The sequence below is a fragment of the Anguilla rostrata genome, chromosome 13 (assembly GCF_018555375.3).
Source record: "Anguilla rostrata isolate EN2019 chromosome 13, ASM1855537v3, whole genome shotgun sequence".
In the NCBI taxonomy this organism is placed as follows: Eukaryota; Metazoa; Chordata; class Actinopteri; order Anguilliformes; family Anguillidae; genus Anguilla; species Anguilla rostrata.
In genome coordinates, this window is record NC_057945.1 from 21305977 (window position 1) to 21333840 (window position 27864).

Sequence of the window (27864 nt, forward strand, 5' to 3'; positions counted from 1 at the left end):
CGATCCCCCCGCAGCATGCAGGCATCCAGCCCTCTGAGGAGGCTTCAGGCCGCCCCCTGTCCCGGCGCGTTTGGGTCGCGCTCCGAGCCCCAGCGGAGCCCGCGGCCGCCCTGGCGGTAATGGGCGGGTGACCCGTGAGAGAGGGGTGCGCGGGTTCGAAAGAAGCCCCCATGCAGGAGTTTTGACGAGGCTCAGCGCGGGAGACCGCACGCTTCCGCTCTGCACCCGCATGCTCCGTGCTTCCTTCCTTCCTCCATCCGTAAACCTCTAATCCTTTCTTTCTCTCCTTTCTTTCTCTCGACAGGACACAGAGTTGAGCGAACCTTAGCGATGGAATTTCAAAGCTGCTGAAGAGCAGGAGAAGAAAAGAGTGGGAAGGAAAATACAAAAAACAAAAGGCGGCGGCAAAGAGATCCGGAGGAGGAGAAGGTTGCGCGAGGGAGGGAGAGCGAGGGATCGTGGAGAAGAGGAGCGTCTGAGCGGCGGAGGGTGGGGTGCATGAGGCCCTCTCCAGCGAGAGAGAGAGAAGCGTAGGCGAGCATGCTCAGTAGACGGAGAGCGGGCGAGGGGGCGGGGCCGGGCGCCCTGTCGCCGGGCAGGACTGCCCTCCCGGCGCTGCTGTTGGCCCTGCTGGTCGCCGGGGCGCGGGGGGGCTGGCCCGAGGGCCAGGTGGAGGTGCTGGGGGAGCTGGAGGCCTCCATGAGCTCCTCGCTGCTGGCCGACTGGCAGGAGGCGGTGGCCGACGTCGCCACGGCTACCCCGCCCGCCGCTGGCTTCCCGGACTCTTCGGCGGTGGTGGGCCGCGTGTTCCACATGAAGGTGCCCCTGAAGAGCTGGCAGGCAGGCAGCGTGGTGAAGGTGAGTCCTGTCTTACAGCGATGGGGTGTGTGTGTGTGTGTGTGTCGAGCCGTGTGCACACTAGCTGTGGGAGGACTGCAGGTTGGTAGCCTCTCCAAAATACTGCAAAGCCACAGGCTATGTACTGCTTTTTTACAGCCCTAGAGGGCAGCCGCTGGACAAGGCTCTGCTTCTCTGTGCACTGCCTTGTTACAGAAGTACTTCTTTGAAGTACTTCTGTAAACTGACCGATAAACCAGTTTTACATTCTCTGTGAAAACTATGTGAAGGACATTGAACCTGAGTAGATACAAGGCCTAAGGCATTCCTGGCATTTAGAGAATGTGGGGCCTTTGTTGTATGTTTAACTATGGTCCCAAGTAACTCATAATCTGTTTGTGTGTGCGCATGTGTGGGTGTGTATGTGTGTGTGTGTGTGTGTTCTCTATCCCCCTTCCTACCCAGCCAAGTGAATTATGAATTTGTTCTTTCAGTGCAACTGTGCACAAAGCATGATAATAACCAGGATTAAGCCTAAGCTGTGGCCCTGGCACAGGGGTCCACGGCCCTGGTCTTGGAGACCCGCTGGGAGATGCTGGGATTTGTAGTTGCTTGGCACTTAATCGATCAATTAAAGTGGCTGGTTGCACAGGTAACTCAGCCCACCTGGTTTCTTGGGTCTGAACTGGTTGCTAGCCTCTAGGTTAAATGGAAAAACCAGCAGATTGTGCTGCTCTCCAGGATCAGGATAGTCAGATTGCTAGCCAGATAAAAAGGCTAATTGCTGAACTCCAGTCTCCTCCCACCACTCATTATGCATGTTCACTTACAAACGCTCAGAAACAGAAGCGGTTTACCCAGAGTTGCATCACCTATGCAGCAGCACCGACTTTCTTTATGGCTGCTGTGGGAGACTTTGACTTAAGCTGTACGGATCGGCTATGACACACACACACACCACTCACACATTCTCAGACTCGCACGCACACACACACACACACACACCACTCACACACCACTCACACAATATCAGACTCACACGCACACACACACCACTCACACATTCTCAGACTCGCACCACACACAGCACCACCACCACCACCACTCACAACACCACCCCAAAACCCTCACACAACATCAAGACTCACACTACGCACACACACCACTCACACATTCTCAGACTCACACACCACACCACACACCACACACACACCACTCACACATTCTCAGATCACACCCACACGACGCACACGCACACACACCACTACACATCTCAGACTCACACACACACACACACTCAACATTCTCAGACTCACACACACACACCACTCACACATTCTCAGATACCACACACCCACACACACACACACACCACTCACACATCTCAGACTACATCACACACACACACACACCACTCACACATTCTCAGACTCACACGCACACACACACACACACACACACACCACTCACACATTCTCAGACTCACACGCACACACACACACACACACACACACACACATTCTCAGACTCACACACACACACCCACACTCACACATTCTCAGACTCACACACACACACACACACACTCACACATTCTCAGACTCACACACTCACACACACACAGACACACACACACACACACACACACACACACACGCACGCCTAACCGGGAGCGTAGCTGATAATCACCGGAACGGAGCACGTCGCACCTCACCATGGCTTACAATCGCATTCCATGGCACTCCTCAGATGATTCCTCAGAATCACACTCAAACGCGGCTGGTATCCGCGCGCGGCCGGGCGCCGCACCCTCCCGCACGCCGCTGGGGTGGGCCTCGCTGCAGAAAGCCTCGCCGTTCAGCCCCAGCGCTTCGGCCGAAGGGCCGCGGGCCGAGCCCGCCTCCCCGCAGCTCTCTGTGACGTCAGAGATAACCTGCGCTCTCCAGCTTTAGTAAAGGCAAGGCTGTGGAATTCAAACGTTTCTCCATGTTGCCTCCAGCGGTAGGATTGTGCTGTGTGCCTGTGGTGCTCTCAGTTTTGTGTACCTGACTTCAGAATCGCCCGCGAGTTCGGTGATTGAGGACGGCATCAGCGCTCTGCAACGTTTTACCATTGAAGCAAAATGTATTTGAAATTTGAATCCTCTAGCTTTGTGTAAAAATGTTGAGTGCAGGTCTTTCCTGGATGCAGTTACAGAATTCCTTTTATCTTCGAGCCTTTGTTTTTAACCGAAGGGGTGGAAATTGAGGGTGCAGTCTCTTTCTGTTTAAAAAACAATGAGCCATAATGTGAGATTTGTAGGTTTATTGGGCCAGTGCTGGAACTACAAAAAGACTTTTAAAGCGGGTATGGCAAACGCTTTGTTTGAAGTCATTGATTGGCTGAAGGGCCCACACACTTTGTTGTGGAAGCCTACGCTGGCTGCTGATTGAAGGCTAACCGTCAGAACCTGCCGATGCTGCAGCGCTCCGGGGCTGGAGTTTGAGATTCCTGGAAGGCAGGCATCAAGGATAACAAGAGCAGAACATCCTCCCCGCCAACACCCTGTGAATTCAAACTGCACGGAACACCAGCGAACATCAGCAGTGTGCCGATTCTCTTCACAGCTGTACGATGTCCTCAGATATCCAGTTTTTCGGCTGCTTTATGGTACTCTTACGCTGGTATCCAGTGGATCGGCTGCTGCATGATATCCTCAGGCTGATATCCGGACTGTGTATCCGCTGCTCTGTGATATCCTCAGGCTGATATCCGGACTGTGTATCCGCTGCTCTGTGATATCCTCAGGCTGATATCCAGACTGTGTATTGGTTGCTCTGTGATATCCTCAGGCTGATATCCGGACTGTGTATCCGCTGCTCTGTATATCCTCAGGCTGATATCCGACTGTATGGTTGCTGTGTGATACCTCAGACTGATAACCAGATGTGTATGTGCGTGATCCTCAGGCGATATCCGGACTGTGATCGCTGCTCTGATATCCCAGCTGAATCCAACTGTGTATTGGTTGCTGTGTGATATCCTCAGACTGATAACCAGACTGTGTATTGGTTGCTGTGTGATATCCTCAGGCTGATATCCGGACTGTGTATCCGCTGCTCTGTGATATCCTCAGGCTGATATCCAGACTGTGTATTGGTTGCTGTGTGATATCCTCAGACTGATATCCAAACAGTGTATTGGTTGCTGTGTGATATCCTCAGACTGATATCCAAACAGTGTACAGGCTGCTGTATGATACTCTTTGAATGATATCCAGTGGATTGGCCGTTGTGTGATAGTCTGGAGTGTCTTCGGTCAGGCTTCACAGGCCTGAGGTTTTTCGCACCAGCTGTTGAAATAACTCAGCCCCCAAACACACGCATGTGTGCGCACACCCTGTCTGCCCCTTTTCCCCCATCGCTTATCTCCTCGTGTAACCCGATATCCAGAGGATTATTTCTGCCCTGTCGGATGCATTTCTGAGTCCAAACCATGAGCCATTTGTGCATATTTGCTAGATCTCCCCTGACAGCTGTGCTAATGCCCAGCACTTCGTCCTCTCCTTTCCCCAGTGCAGCTGTTCTTCCCAAACTTTTCCTACAAACTTCATTAGTTCGGCCACACTCTGCTCGCAGGCAGGAATGTGTCCAGACAGGGGGTTGTAGTTGAGAAAACACAGGCTGCTGCTTCACGTCGTGTTTTTCCTTCCCTGGAATAGGCTTCCTGCTTATTTACACCCAGCAAACCCACAGCAGGGTCACGAAAAACCCACAGCCGTCAGAGCGTTACTGGCTTCCTGATGGAAGCGTGATTCCTTATGTTCCAAGGATTAACCTTGCAGATGTTCACCCAAATGTGAGCAGACTCCTGGAAGGATCACCTCCTGTCTGAGTCCGATCTAACTGTATTTAAAGAGCAGGGCTTGGGGCAGGCGGTGAGAGGTCCAGACGCACACCGTTTGGAGCTCATAACACAATGCAACGAGTTTGACCGCTAGTGATTGTAGTACCGTCAAAAAGCGGTAGGGGGCTTTATGTCAGTCGCAGGCTATAATGCAAGGCAGTAGGCAGCGGATGCTTCCCCGACATTGTTCTTCATAATCAAATATGATTGGGAAACAAAAAGCATTCAAATGACCAGGGTTTTCTAATCCACATTCAGATGGTGGAAATGTAGGTTGACTTCAGGAGCCTTTGATGGTGGCTGTCGGAGCAGAAATGGGTAAACGCGCTGCACTTTGGCTAGCGGCATGGCTCCTGGTGGGGAAAGCCTTTGTTGTGAGAGACTTGGCTTTGATCATGTAAACTGGTGATGGTGCTAGCTGGATAGCTAGCTGCCTGGCATCGGTCCCCCGTGAAAAAACGTCGCATTTTCAGGATGGCACGCCAGCCGGCTCTTTCCCCACAGCTGTGCCTTTTTACAGAGAAGCGCACAAAATGCCGGTCGTGTGCCAGGCGTTTCATTAATATCTGCGGCTCCCGTCTCTGATCACTTCAGTTCTCTGGTTTCCATTCAAGCATTTTTCAGACTTTCAGTTTTTTTCCCCCTCGTTATCAATACCAAATGTTAATTTTGGCAGGTGTTGCAGTTTTAATGACTTTTCGAATGTGAAATGATGGAAACCATATGCATTTATCTGGCATTGGTTAACCTGAAAAAGATTTAATCTGCCGCTGGGTAATCAAGTTGCTTTTAGTTCAGTAGGTCTTTTTCTTTTCTTGGCAAGGTAACAGCTAATAGATAGTAGCAACCCACCGCTAATAGTAATTTCATTACGGTAGCTAGCGGTTTGTGGCAATCTACTTTTGTTGTTTTGGTCTGACACCAAAATTCCAAAGCAGCAATCTAAAATGAATTGTCCGAAGTAAAGGAGAGGAGAATCGGCCCTGTACAGTGCAGCAAACAATGCCACTGTCCTGCCTAGCAGCAGTGTTACAGCCCCGTAGCCACAGCTGCAGCTTCACTTTTTAATTCCTGTCTTTTTCAAGTTTCATTCTGCGTGCTTTGAAGCACAAATATTGCGTTAGGAATACAAGGGATAATTGACCACGAGACTCTACCTACTTTTGATGTCATTGACCTATTTCACAGCAGTAGCACCATCTCACAGTTTGTCAATTAATCCTCTGCCTATGTGACATTGCAAAAAAAAAAAAAAAAAAACGTAAAAGGGATACATCTGTTGCAGATATTAGGTAACAACATATTACCGGGTGATGGTAATTGAGGGGAACAATCTTCGGTGCTTTCTCATTCCTGAAAATTATTTTTTTTTTTCCTGATGAAAAATATTCTTTGGTGCTACAGTGAAATGATGGGGAAGCTCGTGTTTTCCTTTGCAGCATCTCAGCCACCACCTCTGTCCGCTTACGACCCCTGTCTCCCTCCACCACTCCCTCTGCAGTCCCTCTATCCCTCCATCTCTCCTCCCAGCCCCTCACACCCACTTTGTCATGGCAGGATACTTTCAATTCTCCTCCTTTCTTGTAGCGAAGGCTGATCCTGAAATCTAATTAGCCTTTGCACCAGTGGCAGGGGAAAACTGGTGTTGGCAGTGCCCAGATAAAAATGGTTTGTAGCTGTGGGTCATTTTATGTTTTATTTTTATTTATTTTTTTCTAGCTTTCATTTTGGTTTCTGGTCAGACATAAATCAGTCGAGATTAGCAGCAGTCGCCTGGAAGGACCTGCAGTATTTGTTTTTATTTGTGTTTATTTCCCTTAGCATAGCGGCAGCGTCATCTCGCCTGCTTGGCACTGTCTTCATGGTGTGTCATTTTCTTTGGGGAATATTTGGACTACTGTGACAAGCCTGTTCTTCTGTGTATCTGCTGCGACTGAGCCTGTCCTTCTGGGTGTCTGCTGCAACATAGCCAGGCACCTCTGTGTCTACTGCAACATAGCCAGGCTTCCATGTGTCTGCTGCAACATAGCCAGGCTTCCGTGTGTCTACTGCAACATAGCCAGGCACCTCTGTGTCTACTGCAACATAGCCAGGCACCTCTGTGTCTACTGCAACATAGCCAGGCTTCTGGGTTTCTGCTGCAACATAGACATGCTTCTGTGTGTCTACTGCAACATAGCCATGCTTTTGTGTCTGGTGTCTACTGCAGCATAGCCAGCTTCCGTGTGTCTACAGAAACATAGCCAAGCTTCTGTGTGTCTGGATGTCTACTGCAGCATAGCCAGGCTTCTGGGCAGGTGGAAGGGTTGTTACAGCTGGTACCAATCATGCTTTTTCTGTGCTGCTTTTCTCTTTGTGTCCACCAGAGGGCACCGGCTGTATCTTGGGACATCTGAAAAGTTCAAGTGTCCACCTATGGTTGTTTTGGTGATTTGCTTTAATTTCTATTTATCTACCCCCACTGAGAGCCCATAATATAGGCTGTTCAGACTAATTAACCACTCTGGTTGAGTTTGCTTACCTCTGCAGAATCAACCAGAATGCACGGAGCGTGAAAAGCAGGATGGCTCAGCTGTGCGTGGCTGTGTCTCCCTCGGTTTTAGACCTTGGTGTAAAGCAGTGGTGCTGCAGCGTTTGGCTTCATAAAGCGAAACGGGTCTCCTTCTTCAGTCCAAGTTGCTAAGGATTCACAAGTGCTGAATTAACTCTCAGTAACTGCATTTGTTCTAAATGAAGAACAGTTTTATCGTTGAGCTGTACTCTCCTCCATCTTTGATCTCTTTTTTTGTAGACGATAGGCCTGTATTGCGTTCTGTTCATTTATTCCATGAATGGCATGCCTTTGGTATCCCGGGAAGGCTGAAAGGTTGAATTTATTCCTGGTGTGAAGTGAATGGCGCATTATTAAATGGCTGCGGCGTTACGGAAGGGTCCAGAGGCCAGATCTCCAGTAAACAGGCTCTTGGCTCCGCTGCGCTGGCCCTTTTCCTCCTCCTCAGTTTTTCCAGTGGAAAATGAGCCGTGCCAGTTTTCTGCGCGTCTCCCCCCCTCCCTCCCCGCTCTCCATCGCCACGCATTCCCAGCCTCCATTTCACCCTCATCATATCACAAAGACGCGCCTGAGCCAACTCCCTTCAAAAACATGAATCTTATCTTTTCAGCTGTCTTTAGAGGCTTCAACAATGGGCACTTTTTCCCCCAGCTCTCCTCCTGTAGTCCACATTAACAATGAGACTCTTTATTCCACGAACACCAAGTCCCTTTTTTTTTTAGTTTTCATTTCAAAAGGCCATTTTAGTCATTCCATCCTTCTTCACATGCCTATTATAAGGACGGCCCTCGAAGCGAAGGGGATCTCATCCTTATTTGCTTAAAAACCACTCTGGAAATCCCCTCACCGTTCCGGTCGGCCCAGAAACAGGCCAAATCCACGGGTTCGGTTCCCAGCTCCCAGATCACCTCCTTCCCATGATCCGCTTCCCCTGTCTCACTGCAGTGATATTTAGCGTGCTGGTAATTTCCTCCCTAGCTGCTCTAAAAGCGGTTTAAATAAGAGATGTTGTTAAGAAATTAATTTGCTTTCTTTCGGCGGTATTACACTTTAGCATATTAACTATGGTGTCTCTTTCAGAGTAATATTATAATGCATGTTTATGTCACCTGGTGCTAAGCCCATTGACAATAATTTTTGTGAAACTATGCACTTTTTAATTATTTTTTTTAATTTATTTTTAACTTACAGGTAATTTAATCGAGAGCATAATGGTGGTCTTCCCTGTGTGTATATTAGCAAAATTGAATGTTTTACAAAGTTAAAGATTAAGCCATTTTAAACCAATTAAGCCACATTATTGATCTCCTGTAAGTGGCAAGGGGAGGAATCAATGTTCCATATATGCTGACGGCCTTCTTTTATGGCGAGTCAAATGGTTTATGAGGAAGGGCTGGGGGCGCAAATCCCCCCTCTGCAAGCAATCATTGGGATTTCTTTTCTTCTTTCCACGCTCCTTCCACAAACAACGCTCCTCTTACAGACAAGAGGCGGGGAATGAATAGAGGTAGGAAGAGGAGGAGGAGGAGGAGGAGGGGGCGGCGGCGGCGAGTCAAGGAGAAGGCAAGGGGAGGGAAGGAGAGAGAGGGGGAGGGAAGGGATGAAAAGGCGGGGTGAGAGCCGTGCCTGACGAAGGCCGGCGGGTGTTAATGAAGCGGCGGTGCGGGGGATTTATGCGCTGCCCGTAGCGCCGGGGCCCTTCCGCGCTGGCGGGGCCCGTCTGAGCGCTCTCAGCCGGCGGCCTGGCCCGCGAGGAGGTAGCCACGGCGGCAAGCGGCCGGGCCGCCGCCTTCGTCTCGCGGTGGAGGTGTCGGGGTCCGCGGCGGCCCGGCGACGGCGTCATTGGCGGGTCTCGGCGTACTGCGTGAAGGGCTCTGCTCTGCCCTGTTAAACCTTAATGCACCGCAGTTTGCTCACTCTACCCAGAGGTTAATAGGGATAGGCTCGCACACAAAACAGGCCCGGTGTTGTAGCAAAGTTTTGATTAGTCCTGACACAAACATAATGTGTCACGTGACCTGCGCCTGTCTCCAGATTTGTGTCAGTTCAAACCATATTTTTTTAAACGCATGATTTAATATTTTGTGTTTTTTGTGTGGAATTTTATGTCAGATGAAGTAGGGCGAGTTGGCACACATGGTACTAATGGCACTTTTTTTAAACTAAATAAATAATTGTAGTACAGCGTAGTAATTTTGACTACTACTGGGCTTCGCAAGCTCAAGAGCCTTGTGCTGTGTCTTCTTCCAGTACAAAATGGCCGCCACACATTATGCATGTGCAATTGAGCACGTCGTGGAATGCACTTATTTGGTCAGCTTTGCTTTTAACAATGACTCCAACAATTTCAGATAATTTTATTAGAGAAAATCAAGTAAAACCTGAACCCCCCCCCCCCCCCCCCCAAAAAAAAAGAGTGATGTAAGCAGTAACCACATTCACCTATTACCCTGAATGGTGCTTTAATGCTTCAGCATGCATGTATAAGGGGTGGAGGGGGTGTGCCTCTTGGGGTCAGTAATATGCAGTGTGCTTTTTGTACAGTGGTTAGGGAAGTAGGCTGTAATTCTGAGGTCTCAGGTTTGATTCCCTGGTGGGAAAAGGAAATGGAGTCTGCAGTAGTCAGCTGGAGGCCTACTGCTCTGTAAATCAGTGATTTATTACTCTGATATCCTTTGTTTCACTTTAATTCCCAGGTGAGGCACTACCATTGTACCCTTGAGAAAGGTACTTCATCTGAATTTCTTTAGAGAACATGAAACGGTAGGAGCGGATTGTATGTATAAAAAACAAAAACCAAAAAAAAAATTTATTAAAAAAATAAATAAACAAGCTCAGCTGTGAACTACGGAAAGTGATCTAATGGAGTTTAACTGACCTGGATTTTTGGTAAATGCTGTAGGCTTGCTTGCGTCACTCATTTACTCAGGTATGAATTCATTCACATCAGTTTTGTAAATGCATTAATGCAACTAAAAAAATGTTTCTGTTATTTAATGATCTAGCTGCTGTAACTACTCGTAGTTCTGTGCCGCCGAATATCTTCTTAGGGAAACATTTTCTTAAACAGCTTGTAATGTGTAGACTTTTATTTTTACATCAAATGCCTCCTACCTTGTGCAGTTTTCATTTTAAATGCATTAAAGGTAATTAAGAGGGTGAGTAGTTCACTATCAAAATTAGTTGTTTATGTTGTTTCTATGGACCTCATAGCCTCTTCAGAAGAGAAGACTTAGGATGTTCTGTAAGATTTTTTAGTCGACACTGTATATTCAGATGTTGGTTATTTTGTACCTGCGAACACATGTGATTTTGTGTACAGTACAGCGTATAATATGCATTCGATATGGTACATTAGTCGATATAATATTTCTGTAGGGAGCCATTGTGTTTTTGTAATGGTTAATCTTGCTCTTAGGCTGGAGTTCGCCTCTTTGAAAGGGATGCTCACCCGCACACTTGGGCAGCTTGATGCCGGTCTTCCACGGTCCCGTCACGCCGTGCTCGAGGGGCGGGCGCTGACCTGCGAGGGCAGCCGCGTGCGCGTTCGTGTCCCCTGCGACTCGTCACAGACGGCCTGCGCAGATCACAGCATTTCAAAGGCACGCCGCCATCCGTCAGACTTGTGCAGCGCGTGGTTTATGGAGATAATTATCAGCGCCTCTCCTTAATCATTAACTTGCTTTGTTCGGTGAGGAAAGCCAACAGAAGAGGTGGCAGATGTGGCAGTGTACTCACAGGGTAATGGCTGCGTTTAGAAATATCACAGTTGTCAAATTTATCTTGAAATGGCTGCTCTAATTCAGAGAAACGAAAAGCGTTGGGGGCGGCGGGGAGGCTGGGGGCGGGGCAGAGAGGCTAGGTAGCGCCGCGATTGGAGGAGACGGCCCCGCTGCTTCATCCCAGGCCCCCCCCCCCCCCCCCTCCGGTGACTGCCGCGTGCTGGTTAGTGCATTAATGGTCTATCACGGGAACATCAGCTCTACATAATTTATCAACCAGGATTTATTAAGCGCAAAAAGAACTGGTAGAGGAGGGGGAAGGGACGGTGATGCGTGGTTTGGGGTGGGGATGGGCGGGGTCGGTGCACGGATCAGAGGTGTTTTATCACATTGGTGAATTTATTGATCAGTTTGCTCCCACGCGCCTGCCGTTTGCCGGGCTCCGCAGCGCTCCGCAGCCGCGACTGCGCAGTCCGGTCCAAGGCGCGCCCGCCTGCGCGGCCCGGCCGTGAGGTTCCGGCGGCTGCAATGAGCCAGCGCTGCGCGGCCTCTCCAGTGCCGGGGCGGTCCCCGGGACGCTGCGCACAGCGCTTTAATCAGCCGCCCCGGGCCCCGGGCCCCGCGCTCCTTTCCTCATTTTGCACACGCTCACGCTTCTGCCCTGTCAGAAACGCCACAAATTTCCCCTCCTCGCCAGACCGACGCCGCGCCCTGTTTCTGCTGAGCTGAAGAAACCTCCGGCGGTGACAGCTACTTTTGCACTTCAGTCCTGCATTTTTCTCGCCTGGGTGACAACCTAAAAAGTGGAAAGGAGGCGAGCTGTTGATTGATAATGTTAAAGCCCTTTCTCGTGTCAAGTGGTGCAGATTTGGCGCCCGGATGAGCCTCCCCCCCCCCCCCCCCTCGTCCTCGTTGCCGTGGTGTTTGTCTCTCCCGATCGCTCAGATGAGATTAGGCGCGGCGGGAGCGTCGGCAGCTGACGCGGAGACCGCGGTGGCGCGCGACACGTCCGCGAGGCGAAATCACTTTGGGCGCGATGAGTCACAGCAGGGCCCGGGCTGTCCTCGCTCTGGAGGGGAAGGTGAACCCCTCAGCCCCGTGTGAAGGGGAAGACGCACCCCAAACGAGGCGCGTCGGCTCTGATTAAGCGGGAGCGTCAGCGTAGGAGAGCTGGGGAGGGGGATTTGCAAATGGAGTCCATTAATTATTCTGTTAAATTCACTAAAGCCTGCAGTAAGCACAAGCCTTCTGCTTGTGTGCTAATTTGAAGACCTCTGAAAACCAACTGATGATCAATAAATTATGAAATGCATTCTAAATGATTTCAAACGATTGGACTTTTGATTCTACGGTAGAATGTTTTTGGTCTGACACTTAGATTGCTTTGTAGTTTTCAGTGCATGAAGTAAAATACACTGGAATTTAGGATGTTGGATGCATTTATGTATATTCACACATTTATGTATATTTACACATATATTACACAAGACCTGCATGCTTCTGCAATATGTGGAGGTACACAATATATAATCCTTCTGCTTAACTGTGTACTTCCTTAAAGGGTAACTTCTACACATTCATTGCTTTTTAAATAGCCTATATTGTTTTGTGCAATTTGGTGGGCAGGCATACTGTGCGCTTAAATTCACAGTGGAGAAGTCCATGTTCATCCAGTTTTTTCAGGCTTTTAATGGCAGCATATGACACATCCCACCCAAATTCTCTACGTGAGCCTTCAAAGCAGGTACAAGTGGCTATAGAGACATAATGGACTTCCACCAGTACCCAGAATGCACTGAAAAGTTAGCCATGCCCCTTCTGTCTTTCAGGGAAGTGCCGCATTGCTAAAATGAATCTAAATGAAACTGCACTCAGCAAAAAGTGTTCTCTGGCTCTGCAGGGGAACCATTTTTATTTCTTTATGGAACCCTCTGTGGTAGGTGTGCAAAGTGTGAAAGCTGAACTGAACCATTGTGCTTGAGAAAGAACCTTTGAACTGGATGGGGATCCTCTGTGGAGACACAGAGGAGCCATTTTGGAATCCTTTCTTCTGAGAGAGTGGGGGTGCAAAAAAAGAAAACAAAAAAAAACACATTAAGAAGTACTGATGCCTTCTGTAGTTGATGCAGTGTTCCCCATGTTATTTTAAATCTGTGATTTACGATGAAGTTGTACTATGAAATATTTGTCTTCGCTGATTATTCTGTGTGGCATAAGTCATTCTGTAGGTTGGGTTTTGCCTTCTGCATAAACACCCTGCTAAATCTCTCCCTTTGAAATTTGTGTCAAGAAGGCTTGAGTGCAACTCATGTTGTCATCATTATTTGATCAGCACACAAGTTAGCAGTGCAGAACATGTGGATAATAACTGCACAGGCCAAGTCTGTCGCATTGGAATTCACGTCATGTTATTTTTGCGTTGGTGTGGGGTTTTGCACCCCGCGCTTGTGTGCCCGTCTTTACTTTATCTTGGTTTCAGCAGTATTGTTCTCACTGCTCGTATAGGTGCAGTACAGCACTCTCCTCTTTTTGCACACATGCCGGGAGACTGTCTGGTTTTCTGCCTTTAACCTTGATAAAACTGTTTCTTCAGACTGATTTCTGAGCTACCTGCATTGCATAACTTGCGCTGGCAAATTGGTTGTTAATGTTCACCGTGACTACATTAAACCCACGCATTTAATGCAATATCTTCTCCATGAGTAAATGATTCTGTCCTGTGTGTGTGTGTGTGTGTGTGTGTGTGTGTGTGTGTGTGTGTGTGTGTGTGTGTGTTGTGTGTGTGTGTGTGTGTGTGTGTGTGTGTGTGTGTGTGTGTGTGTGTGTGTGTGTGTGTGTGTGTGTGTGTGTGTGTGTGTGTGTGTGTAAGGCAACGCTCTGAACAGGCACAGTATGAGTTAAATCGCCCTAGAAACCCTCTCATAAATTTATGAGATCGAAAATGTGAGGGGAAAGAGAAAATGTGGTGACGGTGTTTCATTCTGCAGATTTAATGTACACACTAAAACTATCATTTTCTCGTGCACAAAAAAAGGAAATTACGTTGAATTATTTTTGTTCCTTCATTGACTTGCACTATAAATGTGTGGGGTTTTTTTTGTGTCCGTACTAGAAAGTGTATCGATTTCTTATTTTCTTTTTCTTTACTTTCTCCTCAGATCACAGAGGCCGATAAGGATGTTTTACCGTCATGGCTGCACTGGGACTTGGACAGCCACACCCTGCAGGGCATTCCCCTGGAGGCCGACAAGGGTGTTCACTACATTTCTGTGTCTCCATCGGAGTCAAACGCCACAGAGAGCCAGGCCTCTCCCAGCCCGGACGTTTTCTCCATAGAGGTGCATCCGGAGGAGCACGCGGACTCCGACCCCGCCCAGATCGCCCTCCAGTCCGCCGGCAACGAGGTCCTGCCCTTCATCTGCGGCAACGAGGAGGCGGTCACCGTCCTCACGGTCATCCTGGACGCGGACCTGACCAAGATGAGCGCCAGGCAACGCGTGGAGCTTCTGACCAAGATGAAGAAGTTCTCGGGCGTGGGCTTGCAGCACATGAAGATCCTGCCCGTGGTGAACAACCGGCTCTTCGACATGTCGGCCTTCATGGCCGGCCCCGGGAACGCCAAGAAGGTGGTGGAGAACGGCGCCCTGTTGTCATGGAAACTGGGATGCGCCCTGGACCAGAGCAGCGTGCCCAACATCAGCAGCGTTCAGGCGCCCGCCAAGGAGGGGACCATGTCAGCGCAGCTGGGGTACCCTGTGGTGGGGTGGCACATCGCCAACAAGAAGCCGCACGTGGCCAAGCGCGTTAGGCGGCAGCTCAACAACACCCCGACCCCGGTACCGTCCATCCTGCCCCCGACGACGTACCCCGAACCCCCTGTGCGCATCGTGCCCACACCCACGTCCCCGTCCATCGCCCCACCCACCGACAGCTCCGCCCCTCCCGTCAGAGAACCCGTGCCTCTGCCAGTAAAGCCCACCATCAGGACCAGAGACTCCATCGCCCACACGCCCACCCTGGGGCCTCCCCAGCCGACCAGGGTCATGGACACCACCAGCACCATCGCCATCCAGGCCACCGTCACTAGGCCCGTGTTTGTGGAGGCCACGGCATCCCCCACCCCAGCCACATCCACCACCAGGAGGCCCAAAACCTCTACCTCCACCAAGAAGCCCAGGAAACCTAAGACTTCCACCCCGGCTCCCAGGGACACCAGGACCACCACCACCAGGCCAACCAAGCACACTACCCCCTCGCCTGCGCTGCCTGACCCCAGCAACGGACCCCCGGTCCTGCGCAACCCCATTGACAAGGTCAATACCTTCGTGGGGACCTACTTCGAGGTGAAAATTCCTTCGGACACCTTCTATGACCGGGAGGACGGCACCACGGACAAGCTGAAACTGACCCTGCGGAAGAACCACAAGGAGGTGGCCGTGGAAGGCTCCTGGATCCAGTTTAACAGCACCAGCCAGCTGCTGTACGGCATGCCCGACGGGCAGCAAGTGGGCCTGCATGAGTACTTCATGCAGGCCACAGACAAGGGGGGCCTGAGCGCCACGGACGCTTTTGAGGTCCGGGTCAACCGCTGGCCCACCAGCGACAAGCCCCCGGTCCTGTTCAGCGTGCGTTTCGAGGGAGAGCCGCGCATGATCACCAACGACATCCACAAGAAGATCCAGCTGATCAAGGGCCTGGCGCTCTCGTTCGGTGACCGCAACAGCAGCACGGTCACCCTGAAGAACATCACCAAGGGCTCCATCGTGGTGGCGTGGACCAACAACTCCCTGCAGCAGGACCCCTGCCCCAGAGAGCAGATCCAGGCTATGAGCGACAGGATATCGAACGCCACCGGCCAGCCGTCCGAATCGTTCATCAAGAACATGGAGCCCGACTTCAAGCCCATGAATGTCAGTGTCAGAGGCACGGGCAGCTGCCGCAGGTATGTGTTCGTACCCCCGAGGGAGATTGACGAGGATGCCCCGATCGCTGTCACGCCCGCTCTGGGCACGGGGCGGCAGAGCACGGACGACGTGTACCTGCACACGGTCATCCCCGCTGTGGTGGTGGCGGCCATCTTGCTGATCGCCGGCATCATTGCCATGATCTGCTACCGCAAGAAGCGCAAGGGCAAGCTGACCATCGAGGACCAGGCCACGTTCATCAAGAAGGGCGTGCCCATCATCTTCGCTGACGAGCTGGACGACTCCAAGCCCCCGCCCTCCTCCAGCATGCCTTTGATCCTGCAGGAAGAGAAGCCTCCCCTGCCCCCGCCCGAGTACCCTAACATGGCCAGCCCCGAGACCACGCCCCTCAACCAGGACCTTTTGGGAGAATACACGGCTCTGCGGGACGAGGACCCCAACGCGCCCCCCTACCAGCCCCCACCACCCTTCACCACCCCCATGGAGGGGAAGGGCTCTCGCCCAAAGAACATGACCCCCTACAGATCCCCGCCACCTTACGTGCCCCCCTAGTGTTGACCTAAGCCTCCAGCCCAGGAGGAGAAGGGACGTCTTTGGTTCCACGCCAGTGTTGTCTGTCTGGGGGAGAGGGGTTTGGGAAATAGGGCAGGGGGAAGGATTCGACAAAATTGGAGCGAGCTAGGGGGGTGTTGACAGGATGGGGGTGGGGTGGGTGGGTCAGCTGGAAAAGGGGGAGGAAGGGAAGAAAGTAGGTCCTCACCTGTAAGGGTCTCCATGGCGACCTTCTTCAGTCTCACATACTTTGGCTACATGAGCTGAATAGCTACTAAGGGAGATGCTCCCTCCTGCCCAACGCTTTTTGTTTTCTTTTTTCCTTTTTGTCTTTATCGGTTTTCTTTTTCTTTTTTTTGACTGACTTTGAATCAAACTCTACTTGCCTAACAGCACTCTTTTATCTTCTGAACTCTTTCTTTTAAATAATACAAGAAGACAATAAAAACAGACTGCAGGCTGCAAAGTTTTTTGTTAGAGGGAAAAAAAAAATCACGTAAGGGGGAAAAAAAAAATTAATAATAAAGAAACGAATACCGCCAGGAACCTGGACAGCCCTGCGGGCAGCACTGGGGTTGGGTTTTTGATTCAATAAGTTTTGCCTTTTAACACTAATTGTACTGTTTTTATCCTTATTCACGTGTCTAGCTAAAACGATCATAACAATTAGCCTAAAAATGTAAAAAGAAAGGAAAAAAATCTTTTTTCAGTTAATCCGCTCTATATCTGAAAGATGTTCTGCTAGATTGTATTTTTTGGGGGGTGGGTGGGAATAAGTACCGGACTGAAATAACCTGCAGGAAAGCAGTTTTTCCCGCCGAAACGGCGCGTGTGCGCACGGTCAGAACAGGCACTCGCGCGCGGCTTCCACCGACACATCTCTTCTGCTGCCGAGCGAGGTATGGTAGGTTCAGTGCTGGGGGTCGGCAGAGCAACACGTTGCAAAAAAACAAAAAACACAAAACGTGATTTGACGGAGAGATGAGGTCAGAGGTCATGCTTATGGAGGCTCTCAAGCATAGCAGGCCCTGCGGACAGAGCCGACTTACTGAAAAATAGCAAAAAGCCCGTTTTCCCCACAAAATGGCGTTCTTCAACTTCATTCTTAATTTCATTGCGGTATGATCATAATTTTATGCCATTTTCTTCGTCTTTATGTGGCATTGCAACAAGTGTCTTGTACATAATGGTGTGCCTGTGACAATAAATGATTATATTAATATTTTTTCAAAAAGTCATGATGAGCCCATAAAGTTTGTGTAGACAGAGTAGAGAGGGGAAAACTCTCCTGCAGTTTATTTTAGTTAAGGGGTGATTATTTTTTTATGTAGTGATGCTCTTGTTCTCACATTTGAAAAGAAAGTCCATTCAGATTCTATCATTGTGTGTTTGCGATCTGTCTGCGATTCAGAAGTCGTGATTCCCACTAGAGAAAGGAGAACAGCGCCACACGCTGATGGGAATTTAATGAGCAAAATCGGTAAATACAAATAAAAAAAGATTATATAAACCTCAATCTCATTTTTTTACAAAGTTTTTGATACAGCCTCAAATTGTTTTATTAAGAAAAATAAATGAATAGTGTACTGCAATTTGTAAAAGCATAGCTTAGTAGAGAACTGATTCAGTATATGTATATTATTTTCTCATGGGTCACTTACATTTTTTTTCCCCCCCTCTGAATTGAAATTTGTTAGATGTCCCATATCGTATGTAATCTTTTTTTTTTTTCCTTCTAATCTCCTGATCACTTGTTTTCTTGGACAGTTAAAATGACTCACTTTATATCTGATTTTTATTTTTATTATTTTTTTTTTTTCCAGTTCTTTGAATGTGACCCTTTGCAATAATGTTAGGTGTGGTGAAGTGATGAGGAGATGGTGCGGGCGGGATGGGGATGGTGAGCTGACCGTAACGGGCGGCGCTCAGAGTGCCAGGTTTTGCGCAGTCTGCATTTGCATCGGAGCTGGCCGTTGTGGAAGGGGGTAACGGTGTCCGTTTTTAACGCTAAACGATCCAACGACTAACCTAGCATAGTGTCTCTCCATTTAATGGAGAGCAGTTGACCTTTTATGCTACACATATACACTATAAAATATAGATTTATTTTTTAATCAATAAGCTTGGGTTATAATCTATTTTAAAATGCTTCCATTTACCATGCATTGATTTATCAATATTAAAGTCCACTGAGTTTTTATTTTGATTTTTTAATTGCACCCTGGTTTGTCTGCTTTTTTTTTTTGAAGCCCATATGGGCATTACTTGGTTAATGTCTTTCATACTGACCCTTTCTGTTGTCAGAAGGATGACTACTTTAAAAAAAAAAAACATCAATTACAAATCCTCTGTAAGTAAAAACTACTAAATGGTAAACAAAATGGTTAAAAGAGGAAGAAAAAAATGAAATCAGTGTTTCTGTGCAGTGTTTCACCCTGACATCCTGAGGAGATGTGCGTTACTCTCAAGATCCCAGCTCCCCCCAGTCGCTTGTACAAGGTGCTAATGGAGTGCAGTGGAACCTTGGGTCGGGATTATGGGCTGATGTTGATGTTGCGGTGGGCGTGGCAGAGCTGAGAGGGTGAATCTGTGCAGGTGCTTTATCATTTAATGGGAGTCACGGGTGGCGCTCAGGTGTTGGGCCTTGCTGCCAAGGCCACCCTGATCAGGACCGGAGCAGCCGTACCTGTGACTGAGATCTACAGTGAATATTCCGGAGCGTTGTTGTTTTGTAAGTGGCCTTGTGTATTCCTAATGCAACAGCTGTATTCTTCAGTGCTTAGTGCGAATCACACTCGCTGACTGTCTACCGCAACTGACTCAAACAAGGGTTGAATGACATGATTTTGGAATGATTTGAGTTGGAGAAACCAAAGATGTAAATTTTAAAATGGCAGTCTTCAGATGTTTTATTGCTACACTGTACGAGAAATGCGAAAGGACTCGAGGTAGTTGCTGTATGTATTTGTTTCCAAAATGTCCTGTACCTTAAAATGCACATTGCTCCAGTGGTTGCTGTGGCAGTTACTGCAGTGGATTTAAAACACTCTGCTCCTCTATTTTGAGAAATGTCCGACACTGAAGAATACAGTGAACAGCAGACCTCCATGTTTTCTACAGCGGAAGGCCAGTACAGCACAAATATCAAGAGCAGTTAAATCTGTGTAACTGACTTGTTTGAGGTAGCTTGCTTCCTGGAACTAGCATCAGGTTGGATTGTGTGTCATACTAACTTTTTTTTTGTTTGCTTTTTGTTTTTCAACCCATTGACTTTTATGTTGCCTACAGAAATATAGGGATTGGTGTCGTGTCAAATCATATCAGCCTTACTTCTGTCTCTCTGCAGTACTCAAGCCTCTGATGGGGGGCAGCTTCTCTTTTTCATTGCAGTAGAAAGTAGCTTTTTGTTGCCCCTCCTTTGGGATTAACTAGTCCTTATAACTGGAATGTTGAGGATATTATCATTTGTATGAAGTGAGAAAATATTAATAAGGTAGATTTATTTTTTAAGTGTTTTCTGTGGTACAGAAAGTTTTGGTCAGATCCCATTTCGTTTGACATTTTTTTGCCTTTTACTTCCAACCCACCCCGCCCACACCCTCAACCCCAACCACAGCAGTGTGCCTGCACGACCTTCTGGCAGCACACAGTCTGGCCATTACAGTGGCTCACAGGAGGAGCTTATGGGGCCTCCACATAAGAAATCAAGTGAATAAGCAAGACCCAAAACCTCAAAAGAGACCCGAGGAAGAGGTCGTCCTAGCAACGGTGGGGGGTGGGGGAGATGAGAGAGAGAGTGGGCGAGAGAGCGAGAGGGAGCGAATGGATAACAAAACTCAAATTGCTCATACTTTGGGAAGCTGGATATTTGTCTGTTAACATGGCAACTTCAACCTAAAAATGGGGGTTCACACGAATGCTCAAGTAAAGAATAATACAAAAAATGCATAGAAAATGCATTTTTTTCTTTTTACTGTTTTTAATAGCATTGTTTTATTTATGCTACTAGACACTGTATGTTGAAATCTTGTATTAAAAAAGTGTTTTCACCAAATATGTGACATGCTTCCTTATTGATTCTAGTTCCTTGTGGTGTCTAAATCTCTGAAATCAAATGTTTAGATTTGAAACTGGCAAATCAGAAATGGAAAATATCAAAATCAATTTAGTACCTCCTTCAATTAAGGTAGTTGACTGTTCAGCTACGGGTTACAACAAATAGATCACTACTGTAATAAGAAAAATAATAATGATTTGACAAGTGAAAATGCAATGCCCAGAATGTATGATTTTGAAAAGTGCTCCTTGAAAAACCACTGTGCATAACATTGGTGCAAATGGCAAAATAAAACTATTATGTGTTCTGTTTGACCAATGATGTAGCTTCATACATGTGCTTAGTTCGTTTATCTGCACTGATGTAGTCAGTTTCACCTTACAGCATAATGTTCTATGTCAAAGTTTTCTTGAAATACTGAAACTCTCCTGTGCCTGCATTTTTAAAAACCTATATCCAGAACAAAATAATGTAATTTTAATTTAAATGAAGGGTACTTGTCTGCAGTAGTGTTGACTTTTGTAACGGTGCCCAAAGAGTTAAAGTATTTCAGCTGCGTAATTTGACCCAGGTCTGGCAGGCCATTGATTTTTGATTTCAGCAAACCTGCTCCCTGAAGAGCATTTATGCAGTTTGTCATTTACCTGTGTTTCCCAGCATTCCAAAAGGCTCCTACTAATTATGTACAATGAATGTTGTGCTTACCATAAAGTTAGCCTTCCGTTAAAAGAAAGGGGGTATGAAAGTGCGGTCTGCCAGTTTTTTTTCTTTTCTTTTTTCATACAGCCAAACATTGCAATGTCATCTTTTGACTTTTTTGTCTTTTTCCATAGCCAGGATAAAGGAAAACATGCCATTCGTAAATTTAAATTCCTAAATATCTTAACTTCCTTTGATAAATGTAAAACATTAAACATAATTAAACCTTACAAATGGAGCGTATGAATAACTTGAAATAGTGTGCAATTATTTTGTATGTAAAAAGCACATGGAAACTGGTTTCAAACTATATTACATGATAAGTAAATTGGTATAAAATTTGCTGGTTTTTCCATGACAGGCTGCTTTCACACACCACTGCATCCTTCTGATATTGACTTGTATTATGACAGAGAAGCGGGAGTGCTGTTTGTGGTGTGTGCGTGCGTACGTGCGTGTGAGAGAGAGATTCTGTGCATCTGTGCCGTTAGGATCATAGTGATATTTTCTTCACGATTAGATTACAGATGTGTGTGCATGTGTGTTATTGTATGCTGCAATATATTCAAATGAATCTAGCGCTTCTTCTGCCATTTACAAACATCATCATTAATCAAGGTGACTTTCCCCCCTAAACCATTGTTTGCCCATCACAGAGCTATAACCACATTGTGTTATTTTTTACTTTTATTGCTTTATAAAGGGTTTGACAGTATTGCTGTTTGAATTCTGATGCCCTATACCCAACAGCTGCATGGGAATGATATATAAGTGAGTACACATCTTCTGTATAAATATTGATTGTATCATTGTGTAAACAATGAAGGAAGGAAAGCATATTAAAAGAATATTATTTTGCAAAAACTTATAGTTATTGCTTCTTAAACCTTAATCCTTCAGAGGGTCTCTTATTCCCAGGCACAATGAATTTATGTAGTGGTATTGCGTTCCTGTATGGGAAAGAGATTAATTTGTCTTCCAACATAGCCCTGTCCCTCAAATGGAATGGTGTGAAAGAATTCAGAGCAGAGAATGTGGCCTAGATATGTATGTACCCTTGTATGCCTTGGTGAAAATGATACACAGTACAAGAAATGCATTGGCTTTCCGCATATCAGCGCTAACCCCAGACAGCTTATGATTGGATAAAGGTGCTGTCCGTCACTGGTAACATTTTGGTCAATAGTGTAAATGCCATCTGATGGCAGTGGTGGCCAGTGAGAGAAAACGAAGACAGTGAAGTTGTTTGTTCACTTACTATTGGCTGGTTTGTAGACAGATACTGAATGGGTATTGTTGGTAAGCGGTTATCTTTTTTCTTCCCCTATGTTTTACATTGCTCAGTATCATGTCTTGTGAAGTGATATGGTACGTAGATCCAGTTTTTTGTGTCAGCCAATCGACCGGTCGAATCAGGAGACCATTACAAACAGTGCATTGATCTAAAATAAGTTGATAGCAGCTCTTCTCAGGAAACCCATTTCCACTTTACTGAGGAAGTGTCTCGTACAGCGAATGCTTCCGATTTGGCTTTTCTCATTGGCTACATGCAGTCAGAAAAGGGGGTAGCTCTTTCTCATATAGAAGGGGATTTTTCACAAAGTAGATATGCCTACTTTGGCTCCGACGTTAATTAGTGCCAATTCGTCCAAATACAATAGTCCTGGAAAGAATAGTGGGCTAAAATTCCTCCACAGTGATGTGAAAGACTGATATCAAATCAAAGAAATCATTTAATTGTAGTTATTGCTGCTAAGGGTGGTGCAACCAGTTAAGGTGATATGAGTAATTTATTTTTACCACTAAATAAATGAAACAGTAGTATAAAAAATGTGTTTTGTGTTTATTCTGGTTCCCTTTGTCTAATATTACATTTTGTCTAATGATATGAGACCATTCAGCATGACAAATATGCAATAATAGAGGAAATCAGGAAGGAGGCAAATCTAGTGGTGTATATGTTATTAGGCTGGTATAAAAGCACATGCATTGTTTTTATTGAGTAAACAAAACGTAGCGTTTTAAGTACACATGCTGAGAATGTTACACACCGGCAAAAAATTTCTTGAGAGATTATACTGAAAAAGGTTGTGGTTTTACAATTAAAAAAATAATTTTTCTAAAATAAAAAGTCTAAACAGAAGACTCGGCATTTGGAGGCCTTGGAAGAAATCGCTTATCTGAGGAGGACAGTAAAAACAGCTTTGAGTCCTTCAGTGAAGGACATGATCCCATTTTGTATTGGCGAACGTATGAATACATTCTCAAAATATTTTTTATTATTATTCAGTATGTTTATAAATAAGGAGTAGGCCTGATTTTGAATAATAAATGTGGCATGGAGGTCGAATGGGGTCTTTGACTAAATCAATGGACCTCAATCAATGGATTAGTAAACTAGACAGCTAATATAGTTTTTAATCTTCCAGACCTGCAGCTGCTTAGACCTAGAACACCTAGACATAGCTTAGAAAAAGCAATGCAGAATGCTCTTTTTGGTGGTATTGTCAACAAATTTGAACCAGGATTTGTCCAGTGTTCTGGCTGTAGCCTGCACCAGGCACAGCGTCAAGCATCCATATCCACTCAAACACTCCTGCTGTGTTTGCGCTTCTGTTACCCGAGGGTAACCTTTCAGAAGAGACCAGGATTACGCCTGTAGCCAAAAGGGCTCAAGAATAGTAACCATTTTATTTTGGGTGTGTCATTTTCAGGATTGTGTTAAAAAGGGGGTGCTACAGAAGGAACACAAATACAATTTGGCTTTCTGAAGCTGAAATGTGTAATATTTGAATACTACCAGAAGCACACAACATCATTTTATAGCAGCAAACATGTTAGCGGGTAGAAGTAAATGTAACCATGGAATTTGCCTAAAAACCTGGTTTCCACTGCTAAAAAGCTCAAGCCTAGTAAAAAGTATGCTGAAAATGTCCATGACCTGAAACACAAAGCTGTGTCCACAGAGGAAATGGCTCAGTGCTAAGTGAAAGCACCTCTGTAGATGAAGCTCAGAATGCAGCTCAAATGTTTTTGTATTTTGAAAAAGTTGCTCACCCTTAAAGACCAGGCTCTTAAATAGCTTGGTAAATTCTGTCTGAAGACGTTGTAAAAATTCTCCTCCTTAAGAAGTTCCTTAAACCTTGTGTAAGTACAGGAATTGGTTATCAAAATGAAAGGAGATGAAAATGTTATACCTGTTATGTGCTGCATGGTATTGCTGCAGATTTACTAAGGGCAAATCAGATTATCCCCTGTAGCTGTCCTTCTGTCCTTTGTTTCCTGCTGTCCTGAACTACGGAGTGCTCTGATTAGTAAAAGGAGTTTCAAGTGCTTCTCATCGATCTGTCTATAACATTTAATCTAACTTAAAAAGTATTATTTTTAATGTTTTAGGTTGTGTTTGAAGAATAAGATAATGATTTAATGTGCAGGTGAGTCAAGTCTACTTTTTTTTAGTGCCATCTCTTATGCGGTTCATGAAACTTTGCTTTCTCTACAAGATTAGCTTTGTGTGCAGTGTTTCTGCATGTTAGAAATATATTTTAATTTAATATTTTCCTGTACTGGTAAAAAATAAAAATAAAATACTGATTTTTGGATTAGTGCATTAGTGTAATGTACTAGAAATTCAAGAGATTCTGTTTAATTCAGACCTGAGGAATAATTAGATATGTGCTGAAAGTATACATGGTGCAATTTCTATTCAGATTAAGCACAGTAAATTTAGAAAGCCAAGAGGAAGAATGAATAGTGCCTCAATTAGTAAACAAGCGTCTGTAGAGTGGTGAAATGGGAGAACCCAAAGCAGTCTTCAAACCCTTTTTACTGTTGACGTATTTTATGATCACTGATGCAAGTGGACATGCTTTTGTTACAATACCCCGAGAAAACTGAAATGGCACATTTTCTTTTACATTAATGGCATTTTTGGGGGAGATAAGTGCCGTTATTAAACATTTATTTAATTAACTTGGTCTTGGAAGTTGCAGCTGTGTAATAAAACAAACCATACAATGAAACAAAACACAGTCAATGTATTGACTCAGGATTGTGTACTGGCAATGGTGTTTCTTATATATATTTTTTCTTTTCTTCTTGTCACATTGTGTCATCACATAAGCAATCAAGACTGACTAAGACACAAGATAACGAAACGCATCCCTCGCGGTACTGACCTTGAATCTCTTGTATGTTTTTGGTTCTAATTGTGCTCACTGAGGAACTGAAGCCGTAGCGATGAGATCGGCCCTGTCACAGCTGCCGGCATCCTCCCAACAATGGGAGCTGGAGAATGAATCCTACTCTTCCTTTCCATTTGCTTTTCTGTGTCATAAACCAACCTGTTAAATATTAAACTGTGACTGAATATACTTTTGCAAAAAAAGTTTTTTTTTTTGTCGGAGAAGGAATTGTGCAATTGCGCGTGGGCAGGAGTGGCTTCTTCAGAAAGGCGAAGATAAAAAGTAATTCTGACTTCAAACGACAAACGCACTTTTGCAGCTAAAGCAAATGTGGGAACAGGCAAATGTTTTGGCTTTTGTTCTTTCTTGAAACTTTTTCCCTGCAGCTTTTCTTCAAACATGATCTGCCAACAACAACAACAACAACAAAAAACAAATAACAAAAAGAACTACCCACAACATTAAATACAATATTTATTTCATTATTTTATTACTTATCCAGAGCACAAAGCAAAGTACACATGGACACATATGCTACAAGAGTAAGATGCAAGAGAAGACAAATCAAACATCATGCTGTAAAAGCTGTTTTTGTGAACAAAGATGTTATTGAAAAAACATCATTAAAGTCAAGAAACCACAGAGTATTTTCCCTTAATGGGTGACACTCCATGCCAACCCAATGAAGAATCACAGTGACACTTAAATTAATGCTAAAATAAGATAATTACAACTCTGTCAGGTTCAACGTAGCTGATTTCCATGCCTGTATTGTTCTTTTTATGGTAAAAGATATGAAGATGCAAGCATACACCTACATTCCCATATATCATGTATATGCATAATACTTAAAGCTGCTGTTGGTAATACAGTGTTAAAGTGATGACATCATTTTGTAGTCCAACTCAGAAGTTATACCCTTTAATATAACAACTTGTTAGCAACTTTTTAAAGATTGTAACAGCTTCAAAATTAACAGTTGAGATATTAAAGGGTGCAATTTATGTCACCCAACAAAACGTGAAACTTACATTAACCACAGTCCACAGACCTTATTTACTGCAGAAATCTAAATCCCTATTATCTGCTGTTCATTGCATGATGGCTTTCATAAGTGAAATTTGATCATTTGCGTGTTACATGCTAGATGAATGAGCTACAAAATGAAAGCTGGCTGCCACCTAGCTTCATGTAGCTCGTTCTGATCTGTATCACCAGCATCACACAGCGTTCTGACCATTTCTTTGTTGAGGAGAGCTGACGTTACGTCACCACCCATCCGGCTTCCAGAAGCAAACCGCTAATGTGACACTCTGGTTTTATAGGCTATTTTTATTAGCGAAATATGCGAATTATAGGGGAAAAAATAGCATCACATAATCAAGCAACTTTCAGGGACAAAAGGATTTTGGGGGGGGCTAGCGCCTGATAGCCCGACACTGGCTTCAATGCTGCCCATAACTGTATATCAATCAGTGACATTAATTAACTATCAGCACCACTGGCCTAGGCAGCAAGATTTGAGCATTCTTGCTGATGATGTGTAGTAAAATGGGTAACGAGCTGGTCTTGCAACCTGAAGGTCACAGGTTCAATACCCTGGTTGGACACTGCTGTTGTACCCTTGTGCAAGGTACTTAACCTGCATTGCTTCAGTATATATCCAGCTGTACAAATGGATGCAAAGTAAATGTTATGTAAGTCACTCTGCATAAGAGCATCTGCTAAATGTCTGTAATGTAATGTTTTGCCCCTAACCACCCTTTCTCCAAAGTTACTTAGCAGGCTGATAATAAATATGGTTTTCTTTTTCCCACCTCCAGAAACTCTCCAAGACATCCATATGCGGGATGCAGTAATTCCAATGCATCCTTGTCTTCAGTAGCATACTGTCTGTCCTTGTCCTCCCAACATCTCTCCGTAGGGTTTCAAATGTTTGATGAGGAAATCCTATTATCTGCCCTCAACATGCTGAGGATTTTGGGCTCCACCTTGGATTCTGTTCCCATGTCCCCCATGGAGGGGCTCTGATTGCTCCTGCCTCATCTCCTGGGATTGATTTCTGCCCCTTTACCCTATATAAAGGCGTGTTCTGCAAGGTTCAGTCCTTTCAACGAGGGGTCTTCAACCTTTTATGATGCAGTGACTCCAAAGGCATCCAAGGTTATATTTAAAAAAGGATTTATATTTTGAAATATTTTTCCAAATCAATATATAGTCTTTGCATATCAAGACTGGCCAGGGACACCCTACAGTACCTTCAAGGACCCCCAGGCTTTAGCACAGTACTCATTTTTCCTTTTTTTGGGGGGGGGGGTTATCAATATAAGGTCCCATGGGCTTCTCATGGACATACATCTGTTACCACACCACAGCTCTATGACTTTCTATGATGTCAAGCCCAACCTATTCCAGAGCATTTGCCATCTGTTTGCATCTGTATTTGATGCTT

General features: G+C 45.8%; 1 protein-coding gene across 3 annotated transcripts in view; it reads left to right on the forward strand.

Annotated features, from left to right (window-relative positions):
• The window catches only part of dag1 (dystroglycan 1), a 48807-nt gene extending 28281 nt beyond the window's left edge, over window positions 1–20526 (forward strand). For all 3 annotated transcript variants that reach the window (XM_064306656.1, XM_064306657.1, XM_064306658.1), the window contains exons 2-3: window positions 305–858; window positions 14154–20526. In XM_064306656.1, the coding sequence (XP_064162726.1) occupies window positions 541–858; window positions 14154–16472 (2637 nt within the window). In that variant the 5' untranslated portion in view covers window positions 305–540 and the 3' untranslated portion in view covers window positions 16473–20526. The remainder of the gene's footprint in view (window positions 1–304; window positions 859–14153) is intronic.
• Window positions 20527–27864: the final 7338 nt, after the last annotated feature.